The sequence below is a fragment of the Gymnogyps californianus genome, chromosome 9 (genome assembly GCF_018139145.2).
Source record: "Gymnogyps californianus isolate 813 chromosome 9, ASM1813914v2, whole genome shotgun sequence".
NCBI lineage: Eukaryota > Metazoa > Chordata > Aves > Accipitriformes > Cathartidae > Gymnogyps > Gymnogyps californianus.
The window spans coordinates 11401499-11425387 of record NC_059479.1 but is presented as its reverse complement, the minus strand read 5'-3'; the positions used below and the strand labels follow the sequence as shown (position 1 = coordinate 11425387).

At 53.7% G+C, this 23889-nt stretch overlaps 1 protein-coding gene across 2 annotated transcripts; it reads left to right on the top strand.

Moving 5' to 3' along the window:
- Window positions 1-441: 441 nt before the first annotated feature.
- ZMYM3 (zinc finger MYM-type containing 3) lies at window positions 442-23550 on the top strand. Of its 2 annotated transcripts, none has more exons than XM_050901613.1 (24): window positions 442-1324; window positions 2035-2075; window positions 2475-2544; window positions 3376-3667; window positions 4111-4288; window positions 4728-4940; window positions 5540-5690; window positions 6246-6361; window positions 9840-9926; window positions 10257-10407; window positions 10989-11161; window positions 11585-11750; window positions 15512-15570; window positions 16147-16315; window positions 16916-17031; window positions 17187-17361; window positions 17919-18065; window positions 18894-18997; window positions 19406-19574; window positions 19696-19847; window positions 20320-20434; window positions 21339-21593; window positions 21682-21799; window positions 22208-23550. In XM_050901613.1, exons 1-24 carry the CDS (start codon window positions 442-444, stop codon window positions 22404-22406), a joined length of 4299 nt encoding a protein of 1432 aa, XP_050757570.1. In that variant the 3' UTR covers window positions 22407-23550. The 2 variants fall into 2 exon arrangements, with proteins under 2 accessions (XP_050757570.1, XP_050757569.1); XM_050901612.1 differs by having other exon boundaries at window positions 2032-2075; window positions 2472-2544.
- The last annotated feature ends 339 nt before the right edge of the window (window positions 23551-23889 follow it).

The window sequence follows — 23889 nt, the reverse complement described above, 5'->3', positions numbered from 1 at the left end:
ACAGATCAGGAGAAAGGACAGGCCAGATTATTTGGGTCTGGTGAGATAGAGAGGAAGGCAGGGAAGGGGGTATTACACACCACAGAACAGCTGCGTGAAGCCTCCTGAATTGGTACTCGAGTCATTTCTGACACACCACTGTGTCGTTTAGCATAAGCAAGTCTGTTTGCCGTGCTGTGGTGCGGTGTGTGGAGGCTGTAGAGTTCGCAGAGGTCTGCTATACCGAACTGCTGCGTCTCACTGCTGCTGTTAGGCTTTAGAGTTTTGTAACCTCACGAGTAGATGTGATTGACCTGCTGGTATGCTGGTTATGGCTAGCAGTATTACTGGGCCTTGTTTTACTCCAACAGTGTTCAGAAGAGTGGACAATTCATGCGCTGTGTTAGACTATTTTTCATTAACTTGCAAGTCTCTCTCTCATTTCCAGTTGCCATCTTCTAAATGGATTCCAGTGAATTTTCGGGATCTTTGGACCCCCTGTCCTTGCCTGACAAACCGCTTATCGGTGATCTCCCTGCTGACATGGAGTTTGGGGAAGATCTCCTGGGCTCCCAAACAGCTTCTACCCAGGAAGTTTCAGTTCTTCAGCCCCCTGACTGGGATCAATCCAAGCAGATGACTGCAGATGGGGACTTGGACCTTCTAGGGAAAGCAGACAGCCTGTCTGAACTAAACAAATCAAATGACCTCGTTCTAGATAAACCTAGTGTCTTGGATATGCTGGAGAAACCTCATGTCTTAGATGACTTGGATAAAACTGCTGACTTGATGGAGCTAGATAAATCAGAGGGTCTGGATGGCCTGTATAAGGCACAATCTTCCCAAGATGTGGAGGATGGACCGGCGGACTCCTCTGCCCTCTCTAGAGAAGCCCTTGTTCCAGAAACATGGAAAGAAGGGGAAGATGCACCAAAAAATGATTTTGGGGACTTAAAGGAAGATGGTGCTGCTGCTATTCCTGCACTGTCTGATGACAATGCCCCTGAATCGCCCCGAGAGCCCATTCCTGACTCCGGGGAGCTCAGCAGTGCCCCAGCCATGGAAGAGATCACAGCACAATCCTCAAGTCCACCAATGGCCCCCCCACAACTCAGTCTTAAACAGGCAAAGAAGACGAGGTTGAAGGCACCAAGGAGAAGCTCACCCATGCAGAGGGAAGGGCTGGCAGGGGAAGCAGAGGTGGAATTGAGCCTGGACAACAGTACTGCAGCTTTGCCCCCTGAGCCCACAGTGGAAAACCAGGCAGAGGAAGGGGATGATAGTGGGAACAGCTCGCTTAAAGAAAGTAGTGTACTGAAAGCACAGGAGGCCTCACTACCAGCAGGTAGGTTGTTATCTCTGCAGAACTTGGCTTCCTTTTGCTCAGGAGGTCATCCTGCTGCACATTGCTGAAGCTGGAGTCTGTTTTGTGCTCCAGCTTTTCCCATCGTCCCCTGCTATGGAAATTGTCAACGCTACTGATGGGCTAGATTTGGGGAAAGCGTCTTGCTTACAGGGAATAATGCTCTGGAAGCTGCTCCCTTGGTGCATACAAGCTCTTGCTCTGGCTTTCATAGCTTTAACTTTGATTTTCAATGCTTGTGTCAGCTAGGAGCTTCCCTGATAAGGCTGCGGCTGCACATCAGCTTAGCTCACACTCTTCATCACTGGAGTCTTTGCTGGAACTGAGGGTCACCCGGAGAAGGTGTTTCCAATAGGCAAAGTCCCTCTGCCCTGGCTGGCCATCCTCAGGAGATGCTCAGTCTCGGTCAGAAGCAGTTGGAGGCAACTGCCCAGCATGCCTCCCCTATGCAGGGAGGTCCCTTACAGGAGTCCTCCCAAGCTGCCTGTCTGGATCTGTAACTACAGGTGGTGGGTTTAGGAGCTTTCCTGTGACTGATCACCACCAGAACTGTGCTTGTTAGCCAGGACTGTCTGAGGCTTCATGTGCAGACTGACCCAAAGGGTGGCTGCATTTGAAGAACACCTGTCCTCTTCTGTTGGAGAAAAGCAAGATGTTAGATGCAAGCTTCTTCTGTGCTTCTGTTCCAGGAGAAGGCCTGTCTGGGAAGGGAAGCGAGCTGCCAACTGAGAAGGTGAGGAGAATGCAGTCAAGTACGTACGCTACAGGAGCATAGAGGGTGGCTGGCTGTTGTCAAACTCCATGAGGGACACTGGCTGTCTCATCGCCCCTCTGGGAAGGAGTTTGCATGTCTCCTGTGATGGAATGATCCCTGTGCACTGCCACTGTGCTGTAATGTGGCTTCAGTGTGTCCCTGGTACCCCGAGCTGGAATGCCATTCTCATAAGCCTACTTCCCCCTCTCCCCCATCTTACCAACTCTGGTCAGATATCCATGCAGTTTTATCCGTTTTCAGCCTAGTTTCTGGGAGAGCAAATCGCAGAAGTTGGAACTCCACCATGATCTGGGATATTTATCTATGGTTGTCCTAGCAGATGGTTAGCCTAAGTATTTTCTGAATGTCTTCTAGGAGCAGAAAAGAAGTGAACGAGCCAGAAGATCAGAAACTGCCAGGCCTGAAACTGTGAACTCCTCTGAGAGCAGTGAGTAACTAGGGCTGGCCAATGCCTGTTTACAGCCAGAGAGGAGGGACCAGGCCTGTTGTGGGCAGGTGGTTCATGGTGTGAGTATGGTGGGAACTCTGGAGCTTCTGTGCAGACTTCCCTCTTACACAGGACAGGTCCCTTCACCCCCTGAGTCTTCATCCTGGGGTACTTGCCTTGCTTCCTCAGGGCACTTAGGTTGAAGGGAGGGTTGTAGTATTTTTACAGTGATGTGTGGACACCCAGCACCAAGTAACAGGATGAGACTCTGGGGTTGTTCCCAGGAAATCCATATTCCATCTCCTCAGCCAGGAACTTTCTTCCTTTGTCTCTATGGCAGCAGGCTGTCTGAAAGAAGGTTGCATTTTGGGGATTTTACTGCAGAAGTATGTGAAGTCTCTGTTCTTTGAGATGTTGAGTGTCACCCTGCCATTCCCTAGTATTTGTGTGTTGCTTCTTCATTGCCTGCCTGTGCAGCCTGTGCTGGCGGCTGGTGATCCAGCTTGTTCCCTTTAAGGTCTACTGGTTCTTGGAGGGTTTTCTGCTGTAAATGTTCACACTTTGGGCTTCTGCTCAACCTTGGCAAATCATGACTTCCCAGAGAGGAATTGTACTTAAGCCCAGTTTTCTTAAAGACCTCCTGACTCATCTCCAATTCCAACAGAATATCTTTTAAGGGTCCCTTTATTGTTCCATCCAGACAGGTACAAAGCACGTAGAGGGACTCCAGAAAGGTGATCCCAGAAAGCCCCAGCATGTGTCTCATGGCAGAGGTTTCTGTCTCAGTTCCTAATGAGGGATTTCTGTGCATCTTTCTCTGCTGCTTTGCAGTTCCGGTCTCTGACGAAGACTCTGATGCCATGGTGGATGATCCCAACGATGAGGATTTTGTTCCTTTTCGTACCCGACGCTCAACTCGCATGTCTTTACGCACTCAGATGGCTCAGCGAGCTGCCCGCTCTACTGTCACCAAGATGACTTGTGCCAACTGCCGGACCCCACTGCAGAAGGGCCAAACTGCCTACCAGCGTAAAGGGCTCCCTCAGCTCTTCTGCTCCAGCTCCTGTCTCACCACCTTCTCAAAAAAACCACCTGGCAAGAAGATATGCACCTTCTGTAAAAAGTGTGTGTTCATTCCCCTTTTCTCAATGCTCCCGCACTTGTGACCCCATTCACCTGCCCCACAGCCCTACCTGTCAGTCCCCATCCCCGTGACCCTCATGCTTCCCATTCACCCACATCACTCCTGCCCACTGCCAGCTGCTGCACCATGGTCCTTCACACACTGCATATCCCATGCACCCTACACCTCCTTCACATTATTGCCTTTCCCTGCCTGTCCCCACGAGGCTCAATGCCCCACATCCCAGCCTCCTCTCAAAACAACCTCCTGCATGCCCCGTCTTCAGGCACCACCCCTCTGGGCCAGGACAGAAGCTGCTGTGAGACAGTTCTTGCCACCCTTTTGGGACACCAGAAAGTCCTGTGTATTGCAGTGTGCCATCTTGTCCCTTCGTGGCAGGACTGGTGTGTCCCTCCACTAACACATCCCCTCCTGATCCCCAGGGAGATCTGGAACACCAAGGATTCTGTGGTTGCCCAGATCGGTTCAGGCGGCTCTTTCCATGAGTTCTGCACCTCTGTCTGCCTCTCCCTCTACGAGGCCCAGCAGCACAGACCAGCACCTCAGTCTGCAGATGCCTCGGACACCAGCCGCTGCAGCGTCTGCCACAAACCTGGCGAGGTAAACAAATCTCTTGTCCTTCCCATGTACTGGATGAGGTGCTTGTGACCTGCAGCACTTGGCCCTGCCTGAGACCATCACAGGGCGTTTGCCAGGTTCTCCCATGGTGTGAGGCCTCAGCCCCTGAGCTGGCTTGGGCTCGCTCCCAGGTCCTTCCTTGTTACTGTGAACCAGCCCTTATACCAGCAGAAGAAATAAGTCTTCTGCTTGTCCCTGCCCTGAAGCTCATTGCTTCCTGCCACTCCGCTCTGCCAGTTGCTCCGCTGACTTTTGGTGAGGGAGGCCAGCCTGAGTCCACACCAGCTTCCAGTATGACTCTTGCCCAAGTTTTAGTGTAACAACAGCCTGTTATCCCAAGGGCTGTGGTAGTAGTGGTGCTCATGTGTTGGAAGGAGGCACATGGTGGTTTGGGGGAGTGACAGCAATGATGTCTCTGCAGATCCAGCATGAGGTCAGCAATGGGAACGTGGTTCACCGCATCTGCAGCGACGCCTGCTTCACCAAGTTCCGGGCCACCAAGGGGCTGAAAACCAACTGCTGTGACAACTGTGGACTTTACATCTACAACAAGGGCTTGCCCCTGGAGTACCTCTTCCACGAAGGCCAGCAAAAACGCTTCTGCAACTCTGCCTGTCTCAACAGTTACAAGAAGGTGTGTGGAGTCAGCTGCCTGCAGTGGGGGGTCTCCCTGGGCACACAACTCCTTTGCTCGGTGTGGCACAGGGCACTTTATGCAATAGCAGGTGACTTGAATCCCCTTGGCCTTTTATTGCTGACAAAACATTTAAGAGGTTGCTGTGGAGAAACTTTGAAGCAGGCAAACAGAATTTATTTATTCTGCGTGGGGCGCATCTTGGACCTGAGCACAGGTCAGGCGCTCAGTAAGCTGGCCTGTGCAATGACACTGGTATATGCACTTAGCATGGGCTGGCTTCTTTTGGGCGTCTCCCCAGAGCTTGGCTGGATATGTTCCTCTGTGGCCTGAGCAGGCTTCACTTCACTGTCTTGATGGGATTGCCAAGCTCTGTATTCCTGCCAGGGTACCCTTGAAATGAGAAGGTGAGGTGCTGAAGGCAGCCTTTTTTGCTACCACCACCTGAATCTGCAGACTATGAGCCTGGCTCTGGCATCAGGTGTTCTCTGCAGGAGAGCTGCGCCGTGGTGGATACAGTAGTGGGGTGGGATATGAGGGTCAGACCTTGCTGGCTGTGATGGTCTCCCTGGCAGCTCTGTTCTGCTCTGTGTTTGCAGAAGAACACTCGGGTCTACCCGTGCATGTGGTGCAAGACGCTGTGCAAGAACTTTGACATGCTGCCCAACGTGGATCGCAGTGGCAAGATGGGCCTGTTCTGCTCCATTTGCTGCACTACCTCGCACAAAGTGAAGCAGTCAGGCTTGGTTGGTAAGAGCACCTACGTACAGGGAATCAGTCACCTCTCCACTCTAACTCCTTCCTTGGTACTATTTACTGCTTGTGGATGAGACTGGAAAGAAGGCATGTTGCTTGCCTGGGGAGGAGTCCAGTGAGACAAGTGGAAGGAGATTTGGAGAGGGAGGAACCCTTGCAGCATGTAGACATCTTAATACTAAAGGGTAGTGTATGTTGCTGTTCTTGAGAATGCAGGAAGCAGTTGTAGTGCCGTACTGTGCTGGCATTGCCCTTTCCTTTTCATGGAGTACCGAGGTGTCCAGGAATGGGTATGGTCTCTGGTGCAAGTATTGCAGCCTGTTTTGTCCAAATTCCTGTAGAGCCAGGGTCACTTCCTTGAACCACTCTGCTCTCCATCTGTGTTTAACATTTCTGTCCTAGCAGAATCTAGTTCCTGGTGTTCTTGTCCCTTTCTTTTTGATAATAGCTTGACAGACTGAGGATGAGTGAGTAGCTTGCATGCCATCCTCAGAATCCAGTCCCATGTCCTGTGCTGCTGCCCTCACCAATTCCTGTCTGTTTCATCAGGTCCCCCTAGACCCTGCAGCTTCTGCAGAAAGAGTTTATCTGAACCCTGCTATTACAACAAGACAGACCGGGTTGTCTACCAGTTCTGCAGCCCCAGCTGCTGGACCAAATTCCAGGTACTGATATATCCTTCATGCTGGGCTGGGCCATAGAGCTCATGCCTCCTTTCACACTTAGCAGAGGCTCCACCTTCCTCAAGCTCCTCAGGGAGGGTCCATAAGAAAGTCTCTGCTGGAGCACAAGAGTTGCAGTGACTGTAGTTGCCCATAACTCAGTCTTGGCCCTATCTCCCCCTTCCTCCGTTGGGATAAGGCAGGCTGTAATTCACTTCTGTGCCCTTACGAAGGCACGAGCAAAAGCACAAGTAAGCTAGCAAAGCACAGTGGGCACCTGTTAGTGGGGTGGAAAGCGGCAGAGCTGCCTTCTGAGCCAAGCATCACCAAGGAACATAAGTTTTCTAGGATGTGTTGTCTAAAAATTTACAACCAGCAGGCCTGGATACCTCATGTTTAATAATCCTCAAAGGCTTGACTGGTGGTTTTTAATCTTCTGATGTTAAGTTTCAGCATATGTGAAATGTTTGTGGTATTCAAAGGCAACTGGAAGAATATTAGTTTTGTACAGTTGTCAAAGAACAAAGCAACAGCCAGGAAGACCTGGGAAACTTAGGCTAGGACATGCCTTGGACAACTGAGAAAACTTAAAGAATCTAGAGGTAGAGAGTTAGTTACTGGCAGTTGCAGCATTTGGTTTTGGGGTTTGTTTTTTTCTTGTGGTTTTTGTGTTGGGGGTTTTTTGGGTGGGGTTTTTTTCCTTTTTTTTTTTTTTAATAAGTCCTTGTTACATCCTTCGCTGAGATAACAAATGGTGTTGGTAGGGTAGCTGTAGAGTTTTTACAGTTGTAGACTTCGTAAGACTTGAATCATAGAATAGTTTGGATTGGAAGGGACCTTTAAAGGTCATCTAGTCCAACCCCCCTGCAATGAGCAGGGACATCTTCAACTGGATCAGGTTCCTCAGAGCCCAGTCCAACCTGACCTTGAATGTTTCCAGGGATGGGGCATCTACCACCTCTCTGGGCAACCTCTTCCAGTGTTTCACCACCCTCATCGTAAAAAATTTCTTCCTTATATCTAGTCTAAATCTACCCTCTTTTACTTTAAAACCATTACTCCTTGTCCTATCGCAACAGGCCCTACTAAAAATTTTGTCCCCATCTTTCTTATAAGACCCCTTTAAGTATTGGAAGGCCGCCATAACATCTCCCTGGAGCCTTCTCCAGGCTGAGCAACCCCAACTCTCTCAGCCTTTCCTCATAGGAGAGGTGTTCCATCCCTCTGATCATCTTCGTGGCCCTCCTCTGGACCTGCTCCAACAGGTCCATGTCTTTCCTGTGCTATGAGGACTCCAGAGCTGGACGCAGTACTCCAGGTGGGGTCTCACCAGAGCGGAGTAGAGGGGCAGAATCACCTCCCTCGACCTGCTGGCCACGCTTCTTTTTGGGCAGCCCAGGATACGGTTAGCTTTCTGGGCTGCGAGCACACATTGCTGGCTCATGTCCAGCTTTTCATCCACCAGTACCCCCAAGTCCTTCTCCACAGGGCTGCTCTCAGTCCCTTCATCCCCCAGCCTGTACTGATACCAGGGGTTGCCCCGACCCAGGTGCAGGACCTTGAACTTGGCCTTGTTGAACCTCATGAGGTTCACATGGGCCCACTTCTCGAGCTTGTCCAGGTCCCTCTGGGTAGCATCCCGTCCCTCAGGCAGGTCAACTGCACCGCTCAGCTTGGTGTTGTCTGCAAACTTGCTGAGGGTGCACTTGATCCCACTGTCTATGTCATTGATGAAGATATTAAACAGTACTGGTCCCAATACGGACCCCTGAGGGACACCACTTGTCACAGATCTCCATCTGCACATTGAGCCATTGACCACTACCCTCTGGATGTGACCATCCAACCAATTCCTCATCCACCGAACACTCATCCATCAAATCCATATCTCCCCAATTTAGAGAGAAGGATGTTGTGGGGGACCATGTCAAAGGCCTTACAGAAGTCCAGATAGATGACATCCGTAGCTCTTGCCTTGTCCGCTGAGGTAGTCACTCCATCATAGAAGGCCACTAGGTTGGTCAGGCAAGACTTGCCCTTGGTGAAGCCATGCTGGCTGTCTTGAATCACCTCCCTGTCCTCCATGTGCCTTAGCATAGCTTCTAGGAGGATCTGTTCCGTGATCTTCCCAGGCACAGAGGTGAGGCTGACAGGTCAGTAGTTCCCAGGGTCCTCCTTTCTACCCTTTTTAAAAATGGGTGCAATGTTTCCCTTTTTCCAGTCACCAGGGTCTTCACCTAATTCACCTAACTTGAATTATTGGCATGTAAAATCAGCATTGTAACATATGAGTTAACCCATGCATAACCTGGATTAGGAACTGTCTTGCTGGCAGATCTCAGAACACACTTGTCAAAGACAAACCACTGAAGACAGTGTTTCAAGATGGCTTCTTGGGGATCAGTATTAAGCCCAAGGCGTTCAACATCTTCATCAGTCATCTGGCAGTAAAGTCAAAGTAAGCGTAATAAAATTTTGAAGATGAAACAAAAACTGATGAAGTGTTAACTCATGCTGAGATCAGGGCAGTCATAGAAAGCAAAGCAATTGGATTGCTTGACAAGACTGGTTCCTACTAATGTGTGCTTAAACACAGTTCAGTGCAAGATCCTGTATCAACCTTACTCAAGTAGTGCAGGGATGTAAATCCTGGGAAAGTAAGGATTTGAAAAGGTCCTGGGATTACAGCAGATAAGCCATTCAGTATAAGCATCTTAGTTTACAGCCACAGAGGGAAGGATTAATTAAGTTATTGCAAGTACAAGCAGAGGAACAGGGAGTTAAAGTTTGGGGGCTAGGGAGCAAAAGAGCTACCTAGAATGTTGCACAGAGAGGAAGGATGTGCATCCGATGTCCACTTTATTTTCAACGTTGAAGAAAAATTGGAATTATGCTGAGAAAAGAAAAATTACATTTGGGCTTGAAAAATGCATGTACTGAGGCACTCGCAGAGCACCTTATCTGAGGTTATCAGAAAGAAAACCAGGAGGATGACTTTATTAATAAATATATCCTTGTGGACAAGACACCAAGTGCTAAATGGCTGTTTAATCTAGCAGAGGAAGGTGGGATGAGAACGGCTGCTTGAATTCTGAAGTTGCATTACCTTGAAAATAGAAATCAGGCACCTGTGCTTCAAGATCTTTTAGAGAAATTCTCAGAAGAGGTAGTGGAGCCCCTGTCTCTTAATATTTTCAAATCCAGAGGGGTGGCAGCTTGAAAGCTTGCCTTCCTGAGAAGAGCTGGACCCAGTACAGTGGAAGCAAAGTGAAATTGCTCAAGAATCTGCTCTCCAGGAGCTTGAGACATGATCTGATGGACTCACTGTGAGTCACTGACAGTGGCAGCAAGCCCAGGTCTGAGCAGGGGCAAACGGACTGCTGTGAACAGTGGAGGAGGCAGGAGGTGGTGGCAGTGCGAAGCGGGTGCTCGCTGCCCTCTGTGTGCCTCTCCCTCCATGAGCTGTCTCTGTCTCCTGCAGCGCACCAGCCCGGAAGGTGGGATCCACCTCAATTGCCATTACTGCCACAATCTTTTCAGCGGGAAGCCGGAGATCCTAGACTGGCAGGTGAGGACTTTCCCCAGGGGGATGTTGAGGTGGAGGCCAACCCCAGTGAGGACCGCAGGGCTCCTTCCTCTGCCTGCTCAAAGCAGAAGTCCTTCTCCGCCAGTGCTCTGAATGCCTTAGCTGCAGAGACATGCCTGGAGACCGTGCGCTGAGAGCTGCGCTCCTGATGTTCAGCAGGATGTCAGAAGGGCAGGAGGAGACCACTTCTGCCAAACCCCATGTCAGGAGAGCTGGGGAGTTGGCTCAGCCCCATAGTCTTGTTCTTGCTTCCCCGGGAAGTGTGGGGACCTCCTGCCAGCCTGGCTGACCCAGTGGTGGTCTCTCTGGCAGGACAAGGTGTATCAGTTCTGCTGCAAGGACTGCTGCGAGGACTTCAAGAGGCTGCGCGGGGTGGTGTCTCAGTGTGAGCACTGCAAGCAGGAGAAGCTGCTGCATGAGAAGATCCGCTTCTCTGGAGTGGAGAAGAACTTCTGCAGCGAAGGTACTTGGGGAAGGCACGGGAGAGGCAGAGCCCCCATGCCAGCCCATGCTGGGGGAGGAGAAGAGAGCATGGAGAGGAACAGAGGGGAGACTGTCTTAGCCAGGCCCTGGGGCGAGAGCCTTGCCATGCAGTGAAGGGAGGACTGTCGTGGGGATGGCTTGCTGTCCGGCCAGGCCCTAGGGCAAGATCTTTACCGTTCATTGTGTCCTTGGGGAGGGCTTTCTCACAGCTTTTCTCTCTCTGGGGGCTGGGGAGACAGCAGGTGGCAGCTCCGCTCCTCCTGTCATCATGCACTTCTACGCTCTTGCGTCTGGGCTGGCCTGACCTGGCCTTGCCCTGCCTGCTGGGTTCCTGCACACAGGAGGTTGGAGTCAGACTCTTCCTAGAAGCATGGAGGTGAGAGATGGCAAGTCCCCATGAGGTCCCATCTTATCCCAGCCCCAGGGGCCAGTGCTGGATTGTTCCCTACAGTGTGTTGCGTGTGCTCTGTTGTCTCCGCAGACCTGGATTCTGGTCATGTTTGGGTCAGGGAGGCCCCCAGTTCATCCTGGGAAGGTTTCACTCCTATTGTTTCTCCGCAGGGTGTGTGCTTCTTTACAAACAGGATTTCACCAAGAACCTGGGCCTGTGCTGCATCACCTGCACCTACTGTTCTCAGACCTGCCAGCGGGCGGTCACCGAGCAGCTGGAGGGCAGCACCTGGGACTTCTGTAGTGAAGACTGCAAAAGCAAATACTTGCTCTGGTACTTCAAGGTCAGTATTGGCACTGGCAGCTTGTCCTAAGTGCTGTGGTGGGCACGGCACCCAGATAAGTGGGCATTGCACTGAGGAAGTTCGCACTGCTGGAGTCTGGCTGGCACTGCTGCGGAGAACCTGGCACTGCTGGAGTCCTGCCTGGCAATGACGGGACACTGCTACGGGGAAGCTCACGTAGCTGGAGTCCCCAGCTGATCCTGCCAGAGCACTGCACTGAGGAAGCTCACAGTGCTGGATCCGTGGCTAGTGCTGCTGTGAGAAGTTCGCACCGCTGGAGTCCCTGGCTGGCACTGGCAGGGCACTGCTGTGGGGAAGCTCACAGCACCTTGCTATGTGCACCTTTCACTGGAGAGTTGTGTTGCACTCAGAGGGGGTGTGGTTAGTTACTCGTTGTTTCTCTCCTGCTGATGCGGGCTTTAGGCAGCTCGGTGCCATGCCTGCAAGCGTCAGGGGAAGCTGCTGGAAACCATCCACTGGCGGGGGCAAATCAAACACTTCTGCAACCAGCAGTGTCTGCTGCGATTTTACAATCAACAGAACCAGCCCAACCTGGACACGCAGAAGGGGCCCGAGAGCCTACTGAACAGTGAGTAGGAGGGAGGGAGGGGACCTGCATAGCTCAGTCTGAGAGACACAGGGAAGACTGAACAGCGAGGGGTGGAAGCTTCCTGCCTGGGACTGGATGAGACGCTAGGGAACAATCCTGCACTGGCCCTTGGGGGGGAAAGGACGGAGTGGGACCTAATGGGGCTTCTCCATCTCTAACGTCTATGGTTCTATGACACACAGGGCCCAGACGGGAGGAGCCGGTGCCAGCGTGCTGCCTGTAGCTCACACTCTTAGCGAGGATACTCAGGGATTTAACATCCTCATGTTGCCAGCGGAGAGCTCGATTTACAGGGTTAGGGGACAGCGTGGTTTGGCATGATAATCCACCTGCAGCCCCACACCACCTCTGAGCTGTGACCTTCTCAGATCTCATAAGCTAATCAGGATTGGGCCAGGTCAGTGCTTGGATGGGAAACATTCAAGGAAAACGCAGGGTGCTGCAGGAAGTGGTGCTGGTGATGCTGTAGGTGGGCTCTCCTCAGCCAGAGCTGAACCTAGAACGATCTTGAGGGAGCGCTGAGCTGCTGGAGGCACTCTGTCTTGTGATGTTAGATTGGAGTGCTACCACTTACCCAAAGATTGCTGCAGCTTTGGGGAGTTGCCAGCCCCATGTCCTGGATAACCCCATTCTGCATCCATGGAGTTCCAGCTGGAGAGGAGATTTTCACTGCCTGTTGCCCCATTTCCTATCATTAACTTGAGCCGGTTGCTTATGGAAGATTGCAAAGTGCTTTGGGGTCCCTCAGGATGGAAGGTGCTCGTAGTGACAGTGACAAGACATCACTTGGCCCTCGGACACTCGTGTAGTCTCATTCTGCTTGGTCTTTCGTAGGCCACGATCTTCTAGGTAATCTGTGTGATGTAGTTAAAATGCCTGCAGCTTATGGTGGGACTCGCTTCGGTGCATCAAGCTTCGACAGATACCTGCATCGCAGGCTCAGGGCTTTGCTGCCCTCCCTGGCATTTCATGAGGTGTAAAACCCTGACTAGAGTGCACCAAGGAGGGGAAACCAAGACAAGGACCTTCCCATGAGAGACCTCGTCCTCCATCTCCAGACTCTTTCTGGTTCCTCTCCTGACAGCAGTGGGCTGATTGCAAGACAGGGGAAGCCCTGGATGTCAGTGCTGCTTAGACAGCAAAGCAGAGCTGCTCTGCCGGAAGCGGCAGGTTCCCCCAGGCAGGGGAGTCCCAACCTGCCTTCCAAGAGCCACGCTCCGTAAAAGGCCATATAAGGTGACAGCAGAAGTGGCAGCACACTGGAGGGACCTGGATAAGGAACTGTTGGTTTCTGCTGGCATGGGGGTGCCCAGGGGGAGTCTGCTTGCTGGGGCACAGTCCTGCTGCCCAGGGGAGGAAGAGGTGTTAAACTTGCTGGTTCCTGTAGCTCACCAACTGATTCCACAGCCCTAGCCATGCTGTTCCATTTGTCCTCTGCTTTCAAGGCATCTCACTTGTGAGCGACGAGTAACACTGCTTTTGGGACACGCACAGCGAGCAAGCTCTGCCTGCAGAGGGAAGCATGTTCCACACCATTCGGCCATTGTCTCCTTGGAGCCGTGGACCACAAGACTGAGAAGTACCTTCTCCACCATCAACAACCACAAGAGTCTGAGCCCCCCCCTCCACCACATCTCTGGAGGCCCCCAAGGACTTTGCTGTTTGGCATGTGGGGCATCACCCTTCACTGTGCCACAGCTGCCTCTCCATGCACCCTGTGAGGCAGAGGACTCTGAGGGCAGCCAAGGAGGAGCCCATCCGCAGTGGTGAGCACTCAGCTGAGCACAAGCTCCAGGCTGCCCCAGCAGCTGCCATGCTTGGTGAATGCCGCTGGTGGCACTGGGCCTTCTATGTGTTGTGGCACACTCATACCCTGCCAGTTGTGGGATAGCTGTGGTCATCCTTGTCCTGGGACTGTGGCATACTGGTGAGCTTGCAAAGGAAGGGTGATGGAGCCAGGGCCTGCCGTGTGCTTACACAGAGAGCTTTCCAGCCCAGTGTGCTGTGCAGGGGATTTCGGGAGGAGCAGCTTGTCAGTGCATGGTGAGGAACAGCTTCTGCCTGGTCCAGCCAGGGTCCCTGTGGACCTGGCAGCTGTGTTGCCAGCTCACAAGGGATTTCAGGCCCATCTTGGGCAGAGCTGCTAACTACTTGCTTCTTCTCTTGCAGCCAGTGGTTGCCTAAAACCATTCATTCCTGTGACTCAGTGGCTGCTGCCAAGCTGGTGATCCTGAGAGTGCTTGCTGACGATAAAAGTGGCCATTCCTTTGCTGGGAACAGTCTGTGTAATGAGGGATTGAGGAGCTTCTGACACAGAACTGTGCCCAAAGACTTCCAAGGGGAACTGGCTCTGCATGGGGCCGTCCAGCTGAAGAGGACAGAGGGCCAGAAGTCACGGTTGGTGCAGGCAGTGCCTTGACAGCTCCTTGCTGGTGTTGGGATGAGAGTAAAGAACAAGCTGCAGCTTTCCTGGAAGCCTGGACATGTAGCACATGGAGCTTTGTGGCAGGAGGATCTTGTTTCCCTTAGTCCTACATCATTGGCCTGTGGGGCAATCAATTTTGCTTTTGATTCTGCTGCAGCAGAAACTCTGCTTATACTCCATAGCTTGTCTTTTCTCTTTCAAGCCACTGATGTCGCCCACCTAGACCTGCTGCCCATCCACTTCGGGCTGGTCAGGGGGAGTTCGTGGACCCATTGAAACTGTTGCAGATCCTATGGCTGAATGCTCAGCTGCCCGCTAGGGAGCTTCCTCCAACTGGAACTTACCTGTCCCCCTGTGGTGGTCAGCAAGTGGACCCTGCTGGGCCTCCAGTTGCTCAAGAGCTGTCCTGTGTTTCCTCAGGACAGAGGAAATCTGCACAGTGTGAATGCCCATGTGTTGGACCTTTGGGAGCCTGGGTCTTTCCTGGAGAGCCTATCTGTATGTAGGAGGTGCAAATGGACCTGCCACTCCCTTTGGGTGCTGAGACCTGCTGCTTTCCTTGCAAGTGTCTCCTTCATGCATGGCCCACAGTTAGTGCTGTAGAAGGCAGTTCTTTTTCCCAGCCACATGCGTAACCAGGACTCATGGGAGACTTGAATGAAGGTGCTCTTTTAGCTCATCAGCCTTTGAGATGGGTGCAGGTTCTCTGCAGAGCAAATGAGCTGGAATAATCATCCAAGCCAGGATGATATTGTCACCACCTGAGACTAGTGTCTGCCACATGTGCCTCTTACCTGCAGGTGATCCCCTCTTTCCTTAGGGGAATGGACTGCATCTATAGGGCTGGGGCAAAGCTGTCTCTCTGCTTTCTGGGATATCTTGTAATGCTACTACTAGCTCTGTCACCTTCTTCCTAGGGATCTCGAAGCACTTTGCCAAGATATTTGTAGCAGGGAGATGGAGGCACAGGGAGGGGCCATGGCTCGGTACAGCAAGCCAATAGGCAGAGCTGGGAATAGAGCCCTGGATTCCTCTCTCTACAAGGGGCTGGGATTTCTCCTGACCTGCTGTGATGGGGATGGGGTGGACTGCAAGGGAGCACAAAATGACATGGGAATGACTTGATTTTGGAGTTGTAGTGTCTTCTGAGCTGTTAGGGCTAGAGATTGTGGAAACATTACCTGTTCCTGGAGTGGCCAGGAGCAGTTTCTGGGGAGCCTGTCCCTGCCTTCTGGCTGCTGCCACCTCCAGTCCCAGCAGTGGGACCTGTTGGCCCAGGAGCTCTTGAACTTAGAGTCGTTGCTTTCTCTTACAGGTCAGACTTCAGAGCCAAAACCACCTGCCCCTTCCCCACAGAAGGCAGAGTCTAACATGGTAAGGCCTGTTGGAGGTAGAAGTTTGCAAGATAGCACAAAGGGGCTGTCCCCAAAGAGAGGACAGGTCTGCCATTGCTCAGGGAGATTTCATTCTTCTACAAACAATGCATTTTAAGATGTCTGGGTAGTGGGAGTTGATAAGAGCTGCTGGGGAGGGCAGCATCAGCATATCTCCTGCAAGTGGGAAGAATAACCATTCCCCAGCAATCAATGATGGGCTCCAGAACAGCTTGCCATTGTGGCACTGGCTACTCTTGGCACAGTGCTCCCCTGTGCCTGGGTATAGTCGCTGTCCCACTGTGTTCCCCACTGCCCCGCGGGGCAGGAGTGACCAGTGCCAGACTCCCTGCTGGCTGCTGCAGAGATGCCGCACAGGCTTGCTGCCTGCCAGGACCAGCTTGGCAGTCCTTCAGCTGGGTCTGACCGTGGGAGCGTCCGTGTCTGTTTGTGTGTGTGTTGGGGACTGCCAGGCTCCAGGAGGTGCTTTGGGAGTCTCTCCAGCTGTACCCGTGGTTGGGAAGAGGTGGTGCTGCCTTAGGTGGACACCAACCTGCTGCTTTCTGCATTTCCTCAGCTGTCAGCAAAGACCTCCTCAGCCCAGATGTCTCCAGCTGTGCCACCTCCCCCGCCCCCTCCGGTTCCAGCCACACCTCGGAAAAACAAAGCTGCCATGTGTAAACCACTGATGCAGAACCGGGGCGTTTCCTGCAAGATAGAAATGAAGTCCAAAGGATGTCAGACAGGTAGGAAAACAAGACATAACTGCAGGATTATGGGGGTGTTTTGGAAAGGCGAGTGGCATGTCCCTGCTCAAGACTAAATGTGAATGCAGCTTGAAATGCTGTACAGAGCAGCTGGGTGTTTGGCACTGTGCTGAGGAGTCTCAGGGCAGTGCAGGGCACACACGACAGGGCTGGAGGTAGGGAGCCCGTTTCCATCAGCAGCAAAAGGAGAGAAGCAGAGAGCACTGCTGCATGATCCCACCTCTTGTGGGACAACTCCTGTTGCTCTGACGATTGTCAACTTGTCTGAGAGGCCGTCTGCTGAGCAGGTTCCACTGTGTAGCTCCTGTTGATCATGTGTGTGTGATCTCCAGCATATGCAAGGCAACTAGACCTCAGGAGGGCCACGTAAGAGCAGGGCTTGCACCTCTGGCTAAGGCAAGCCTCTCTTGTTGCAGGGCTGTTTGGCTTGCTGCTGCTCCAGCTCTGCCCATGAGTCACCAGAAGCTGGTGGCTGGAAGGGCCATGATGCTGGATGGCTGGGGGCATGACAGTGCGCGGCGGGACTAGGTGGAGGAGCTGCTGGAAGCAAGCTCACTGACGTACATTTGCTCTTGTCAGAGGCTGACTGGAAGCCCCAGGTGATTGTGTTGCCAATCCCCATCCCGATCTTCGTGCCTGTGCCTATGCATATGTACTGCCAGAAAGTACCTGTGCCTTTCTCCATGCCTGTCCCGGTAAGCGACACACTCCACCGGCTCGTGTTCTCTTACTGTCTCGATCCTGCCTTGATGCAGCCTCCCTGCTTCTGTGTTTGTCCTCTTCTCCTGCCTCTGCTTTTACGTCAGTCAGCTAAGTGTCAGTTTTCTGCCCGGTGTGCTGCTGTCGACAGGTGCCCGTGCCAATGTTCCTGCCCACCACACTGGAGAGCACAGATAAGATTGTGGAGACCATTGAGGAGCTGAAGGTGAAGATCCCTTCCAATCCCCTGGAGGCTGACATCCTGGCCATGGCTGAGATGATTGCAGAGGCTGAGGAACTGGACAAGGCCTCCTCGGACCTGTGTGGTAGGTTCTAGCATGGCTTGGTCTGGCCGAACAGCTGGCATCGTGTGGGGTTAGCTGGCTCTTGGAGCTAGAGCATCTGCCTGGATCGCAGCTCTTCCAAAGACTTTGAAGAGGGAGCAGGGAAAAGCAAGTCCTCAACTTCTGCTGAGGGGGTACCAGGAGGGAAGAGGTGCCGCAGGGAGCAGTGTCTGCCACTGTCCCTTCTGGAGGTTCCAGTCTTGTGGCACATGTGCAGCACTGTTAGTTTATTCAGGTGGCTGTTCAGGTTCTTACCTAAAGCAGCTTCCCAGCCAGAAGACTAGCAGTCCTGACCTTGCAGGTCATTTTACTTGGGGGCTGCATTCCTCAAGCCCCAGTGACTAGGGCTGTGGCTGGGGAGAGGACAAATGTCCAATGTCTTGCTGTCCAGGGAAAGCTGGGCAGCGCAGATGTTATGGGGCTGCTCTGAGCACAGGACTGTCCTGCAGGGAGCCTGACTTCATTTTCCAGCCGTTATAGGGAAAACAGACAAAAGACTTTCTTGAAAGTTGCGTTTATGATCTGCTTTTGCATTGCAGACCTAGTGAGTAACCAGAGTGCAGAGGGTCTCCTGGAGGACTGTGATCTGTTTGGACCGGCACGGGATGATGTGTTGGCTATGGCTGTCAAGATGGCAAATGTCCTCGATGAGCCTGGCCAGGACCTGGAGGCTGACTTCCCTAAGAGTAAGAGCTGGGTGAAGCAGGCATGCAGGCCTGCTCATGCTGCAGCAGGGTCCCCCCGCTGCCCTCGGCCAACCGTTGCCAGCAGCATTAAGAGCTGTGTGAACTTACCTCCCCCTGCCCTCTGACTGACCGGGCTTGAGGCCAGGAACTGAGAGTCTTGCAGATGACTGCTCACAGCAGGGGTGAGGAGACCACCACTTTTGAAGGAGTGTGTGTTTGTCTAGATTAACTGACCTGCTGCGAACATAGGTCTGCAGAGAAGGGGGAATGAGAAGCTGATTTTTAACAGCACGAAGAGCAGGGCAGAGGTGTTGGTGTGCTCATGGATGATGATTCCAGAGGATCCAGCAAGGCAAGAGAGAGACCTGGACAGGGCACGACATCCTGGGAGACAGCAGAATTGCTGAGTGTCCATTAGCAGGCAGAAGGTGGAAGAAGAGACAGGGACTCGCAGGAGCACAGCAGTGCTGAGGCAGGATGCTAGCAGCAAAGGACAGAGAATTGGGGTGCCTGTGCCAGGCTGTCCCCAGTGCTGGCGTGGCACAAGGGGATGAGGAATGTTCCTCAGGTTTAAAAACCAACCAACCAACCAAACAACTGTCAGAGGGGAGAATGTGGGGCTCTGGTTAGTCTGAGAAAGCTTAGAATCACCTGCCAGAGCTGTATTTCCTTTGTTGGGCTGTGGCTAAAAGTTCATGCCAGGCAGTGGTGGAGGGTGTGAAGTGTTGGGCTGCGTGTTCCCTCTTCATCTTGCTGTAAGAACCAGGCCAGCACAGGAGACAGGATGAGAAGTCTCAGCTGAGCCCTTCTGCCTGTGTTTCCTTTCAGACCCTCTAGACATCAACCCCAGTGTGGACTTCCTCTTTGACTGTGGGCTGGTGGGACCAGATGATGTGTCCACAGAGCAAGATCTGCCTCGTGCTGTCCGAAAGGTGAGCTCTCCGTGGGTACTGCCTGCTTAAAGCTCTTTGAGTTTGGAGTGGGAGCTACCATCTGGGACATACGAGGTGAAGTGTGCCAGAGGCTTTGGTGTGCTGGGGAGGTTGTGCCCTCTCCCTTCAGGGCATGCCTGGCCTGTGGGCCACTCCTTGAATGAAAATACTTGCCTGTCACTTCAGAGGAGCTTTGAATGCCACAGGTCATGTGAGAGCTGGCCTCTTTCCTGCCTGTGGTCCTCATAACTAATGAGCCTTGTTGGCCTGGCTGTCAGCAGAAGGATGCCTGCTGGCATGGGCACAGGCACACTGGGAGGGAGCTGGCAGTCATCAGGTCTGAGGGTGGCCAGGACTCTTGCATCTGTCCCAGGTAGGTGCCCAGTCTCACAGTACACCTCTCTGCAGGGGCAGAAGCGTCTGGTGCTCTCTGAAAGCTGTTCCCGGGACTCAATGAGCAGCCAGCCCAGCTGCACAGTGCTGAACTACTCATACGGTGTGAATGCCTGGAAGTCCTGGGTGCAAGCCAAGTATGCAGGGGGAGAGACCAGCAAGGGAGAGGAGCTACGCTTTGGCCGTAAGTGTCCTGTCTGGATGGGGTGGAGTGGCAGAAACCTCGCAGAAGCTGTGTCCCAGACTGCTGAGGTGCTCCTGGCCTTGCAGGCTATTGGCTGAGACTGCTGTGCTTGTCTCCACAGCCAAGCCCATGAGAATCAAGGAAGACATCTTGGCCTGCACAGCAGCTGAGCTCAACTACGGCCTGGCCCAGTTTGTCAAGGAGATAACACGGCCCAATGGGGAGCGCTATGAACCGGACAGCATCTATTACCTCTGCCTTGGCATCCAGCAGGTGAGGGAGGGCTTGCTGCCCTCAAGTCCTCCACAGCCAGACCTGGGGGTCAGATCTGGTGAGGGGAGCTTGTACCCTTTATTCTGCCTTCTGGGGACCCAGAGAGGCTCACTGGACTCTCCTTCAGTGCCTCACCTCAGGACAGCAGCCCACCTCGTTCAGTCTTTGTTCCCAAGCCCAGTGGGTAGGGTGGCAGCTATTCCCCAGCCTTGCACCCTTCTTGCACATCCTTGAGGAGGGCTAGGAGATCTCAGCAAACTCAGTCCCTTCTTCAGCATCAGCACCAAGTCTACTTTGTCATGCCCCGGAGTTTTCCTCACAGCTCTCAGAAGTGGCTGGTTTTAGGAGTCTGCCCTGCAGCTCTGGTTGTACAAGGAGGGGCGCTCTGCATGTGTGCCCTGGGCTGTCTGGGGAGGGTTTGCATTCCAGGTGCTGCCGTGTCTCTCTTGACTGTGTGTTCTGTCCTTTCTAGTACCTGCTCGAGAACAATCGTATGGTGAATATATTTACAGACCTTTACTACCTGACCTTCGTGCAGGAGCTGAACAAGTCCCTGAGCGGCTGGCAACCCACAATCTTACCAAATAGTATGTGTCTCCAGAGTACCTTCAGTCACCACGTGTACCCAGTTTGTGCTTCTAGCCTTGGATTCTCCGGTCTAATTTTGCTCCCCCAGCCTCAGCCCTCTTCCTTGGCATAGGCAGCACGGTCCCGCTGTGTCTTGGGGTTGTACTGACCCATACCAACAGCGGAGCCAGCCTGGTTTACACCTCAGCAGCTTCTATTGCCCAGAGTCAGGGTAGCTGGGAGCAGAGCATGGCTGCTTTGTGTCCTGGGACAGTTTGAATCTTTACAACACTTCACAGTGATGTTTCCACCCTTTGGCAAAGAGGATACCAAGCCAGGAGGCACACTGCCTTTGTGTTCCCAGCACATGGGCGAGCCCGGCACACTGTGCTAAGTGTTGGCCAGAGTCGCTGTGGTGCTGTCTTGTGAGCGGACTAACTCAGAGCTCTGCAGAGGCTTTTCATGATGCTGTGATTTGGGCTGCCTTCCCTGCTGTGTCTTGTCAGTGGTTAGTTCACAGATCCAGCCTCACGTCTGCATATTGGCTGTCCCAGGCAGAGGCATTTGGCTCCAGACCTGTGTGTCTAGGCAGGAGCTGGCCATGTCTGTCCTGCCTGCTGCTTTTCCTTCATCTCATGCTGAGTGTGGTGGAGCACTGACCTGGAGTACACTTTGTGGCCATCTATAGGGATGAGCAGTTAGGATTGATTTGGGTTCTGGCCTGTGGTTTGGCTGCACTCTGGGGTGGCTCGCGGTTGGGCAGAGCCAGCATCTAGCTCTGCTGGTGGCTCTGGAGAAGTAACCTTGTGGAAGAGGGGATGTTGTGAAGTGTCAGTCTTTTGCAGTGAGCTTGCCTGGGCAGGGTGAAGGGACTGCCACAAGACCACTGTTTACGTGACCTGGTTCTTCCTCTGTGTGTTGTAGACACAGTTTTCTCACGTGTTGAGGAGGAGCACCTCTGGGAGTGCAAGCAGCTGGGTGTTTACTCACCCTTCGTGCTCCTCAACACCCTCATGTTCTTCAACACCAAGTTCTTTGGGCTGCAGACAGCAGAGGAGCATATGCAGCTCTCCTTCACCAATGTGGTGCGCCAGTCTCGCAAGTGCACCACGGCCCGTGGTATGACGAAGGTGGTGAGCATCCGCTACTACGCTCCTGTCAAGCAGAAGAAAGGCCGAGGTAGGGTCTGACAGAGCATCTCTCTGTCCCTCCCCCTGCCTCCCTCATTGGGTCCCAGCCGTGATCCTGCTCTTTCCCCCCTCTGCAGATGGCGGCTCTGGAAAGCGGAAGCGCGAGGAGGAGGTACCGATGCTGGAGCAGCGGGAGAACAAGATGAACCCCCTCCGATGCCCAGTCAAGTTCTATGAGTTTTATCTCTCCAAATGGTGAGGCTTTCTCTGGAGAAGGGGCATGTGCCATTTTGGAGCCACCTCTCAGTTTTGGTGGGACCCTGTGGAGTGGCTGCTGCTCTCCAAACATTTGTACTTGAGTGTGAAGCCTTGCCCACAGTCTGCGCTGCTTGTATAGACCATGGTTGAGAGAATGCTTTTCTCTGGCCCCTTCCACTACTTGCCTGTCTCCAGACAGGCAGGAGTGTGCATGAGTCCTGGTGCTTGGCTGCTTAGGGGCTTTGGTCCTGAGCGAGGAGCTGCAGACTCAGTTTGTGTCCTCATCCTGCCCAAGGATGAGGCTGTGACAAGCCTTGAGCCCCCCTTGATAACCATGCAGGCAGGCCAAGCTTTCTGAGCCCCTGGAGCTGATATCCCAGGGCTCACCTTCCTCTATCTTTACAGTCCCGAGAGTCTGCGGAACCGCAATGATGTCTTCTACCTGCAGCCCGAACGGTCGTGCATCGCTGAGTCCCCACTCTGGTACTCGGTCATCCCCATGGACCGGAGCATGCTGGAGAGCATGCTGAACCGCATCCTGGCCGTGAGGGAGATCTATGAGGAGCACAGTCGGCTCAGCGGCCTGGAGGATGACATGGACTAAGAGCGAGGTGCTTCCGGGCTGGCTGCGCTCCAGCCCTGGACGCCTCGTCTCCCTGCCTCCCACTGCAGGGCAGGGGCCGTGCAGCGTGGGAGGGGACGGTGCTGCAGCAGTGCTGTCCCTTCATCGTTACCGGACTTGGACATCCCATCCTGCTCGTTACAGGCCTCTCCTACGTATGTGGTCCCCGCACTCAGCGCTGCCTCCTGTCCTGGCTGCTGGGTGAGCCGTCTTCCCCGGGGCCAGTCCCCACAGCACAGGGGTGGCAGAGCCCCCAGGGCAGCTCCCCTTACCCAGCCCTGTCCCCCCCATCCCCAGCCCTGACACTACCCCTCTCTCCCCCTGCCCCGGGGCAGGAACCGCACAATACGGCAGAGCGCCATCTGGGACCAGCGGCCCTGAGGCTTTTAATTCCCCCTTCCTTTAACATCCCCTCACGAGGCTGTGGGTGGCACAGCAGGAACGGTAGCTCTGCTGCTGTGGCAGGATGGTGTTTTCAAGCCAGTGGGGAAGGACCACCAGCAGCCTGAGAGCTGTTGGATCAGGGGGAGGACTTGTTCCCAGGGATGGGAGAAGTTTGGGCTGGCTGTGGGGAGCGGAGGGAGCTGGTGCTGGAATGTGAGGGCAGAGACCCGGCCTTGCCGTGGGGACACCTCCCTTGTATGCAGCCAGGCCCCCTCCCTCAATTTTGTCAATGTTTTCTGAGTCGGCGGAAAACTGATGGAGACAGGTTTGTGCCAGCACTGCCCCTCTCTCCCCACTGTCACCCCTCCCCGATGCAAGGTGCCATCAGTGGGTCCCTCCCTTCTGGCCGGGGGCTTGGGCAGCTGCTGGCAGAAGCGAGGAGCTCTGCCTGGCCTCCCCCTCCCTCCCAAAGCAGTGGGGTGCTGGCACCCTGCCCGGGGTGAGCCTGGCTCCAGCTGTGCCACTCCCTGCTGCCTCCTGCCCCTCCTTGTGTTCTGGTCAGTTTTCTTGAGCTGTACATGGGTCTCCTGTTGAGCCTGTATATATTTTTCGGCGCCCTGGCCTGGGGCCATCTGTTCTCTGTGTCCATGTGAAGAGTGAGCCGCTCACCAGTCTTGTTGTAGTGATGCCAGGGCAGTAGGACTAACCCTGTGTCTCTGGAAACCATTCATTTCAAATAAAGATGCGGAAAACTTCTGGCAGCCCCTGCTTTTCCTCCCCGGGCAGGGTGGGCACTGCAGGAGAGCAGGGCCAGTGTCCCACTGCTGCCGTGTACCTTGCTCCTGTCCATCCCTGCCTGCCTGTGCTTCCTACCTTGTCTGGCCCCTGGTGTGCTGCCAGCTCTGGCATGCTGGGATGGCCCCTGACCCCGTGCCTGCTGGTGCTAGCCTGGCATGCCCTGCCTGTCCCTGCCCCACTTCTCCCTACCCCTCCCTTGCCCATAGGGCTGCAGCCCGACCCAACCCAGTGGTGGCCCTGCCCACACATGGGACAGACCGGTCGGAAAGTGATGCCACGGTGC

What these genes read in the sequence shown, in the direction of transcription:
- ZMYM3 (XM_050901612.1), top strand. Translation starts at nt 442, where the DNA reads ATGGATTCCAGTGAATTTTCGGGATCTTTGGACCCCCTGTCCTTGCCT. An exon ending in GCCCGAGAGCCTACTGAACA is followed by an intron (nt 11,751 to 15,511) that starts GTGAGTAGGAGG and finishes TTTCTCTTACAG; the next exon opens with GTCAGACTTCAGAGCCAAAA. An exon ending in AGAAGGCAGAGTCTAACATG is followed by an intron (nt 15,571 to 16,146) that starts GTAAGGCCTGTT and finishes GCATTTCCTCAG; the next exon opens with CTGTCAGCAAAGACCTCCTC.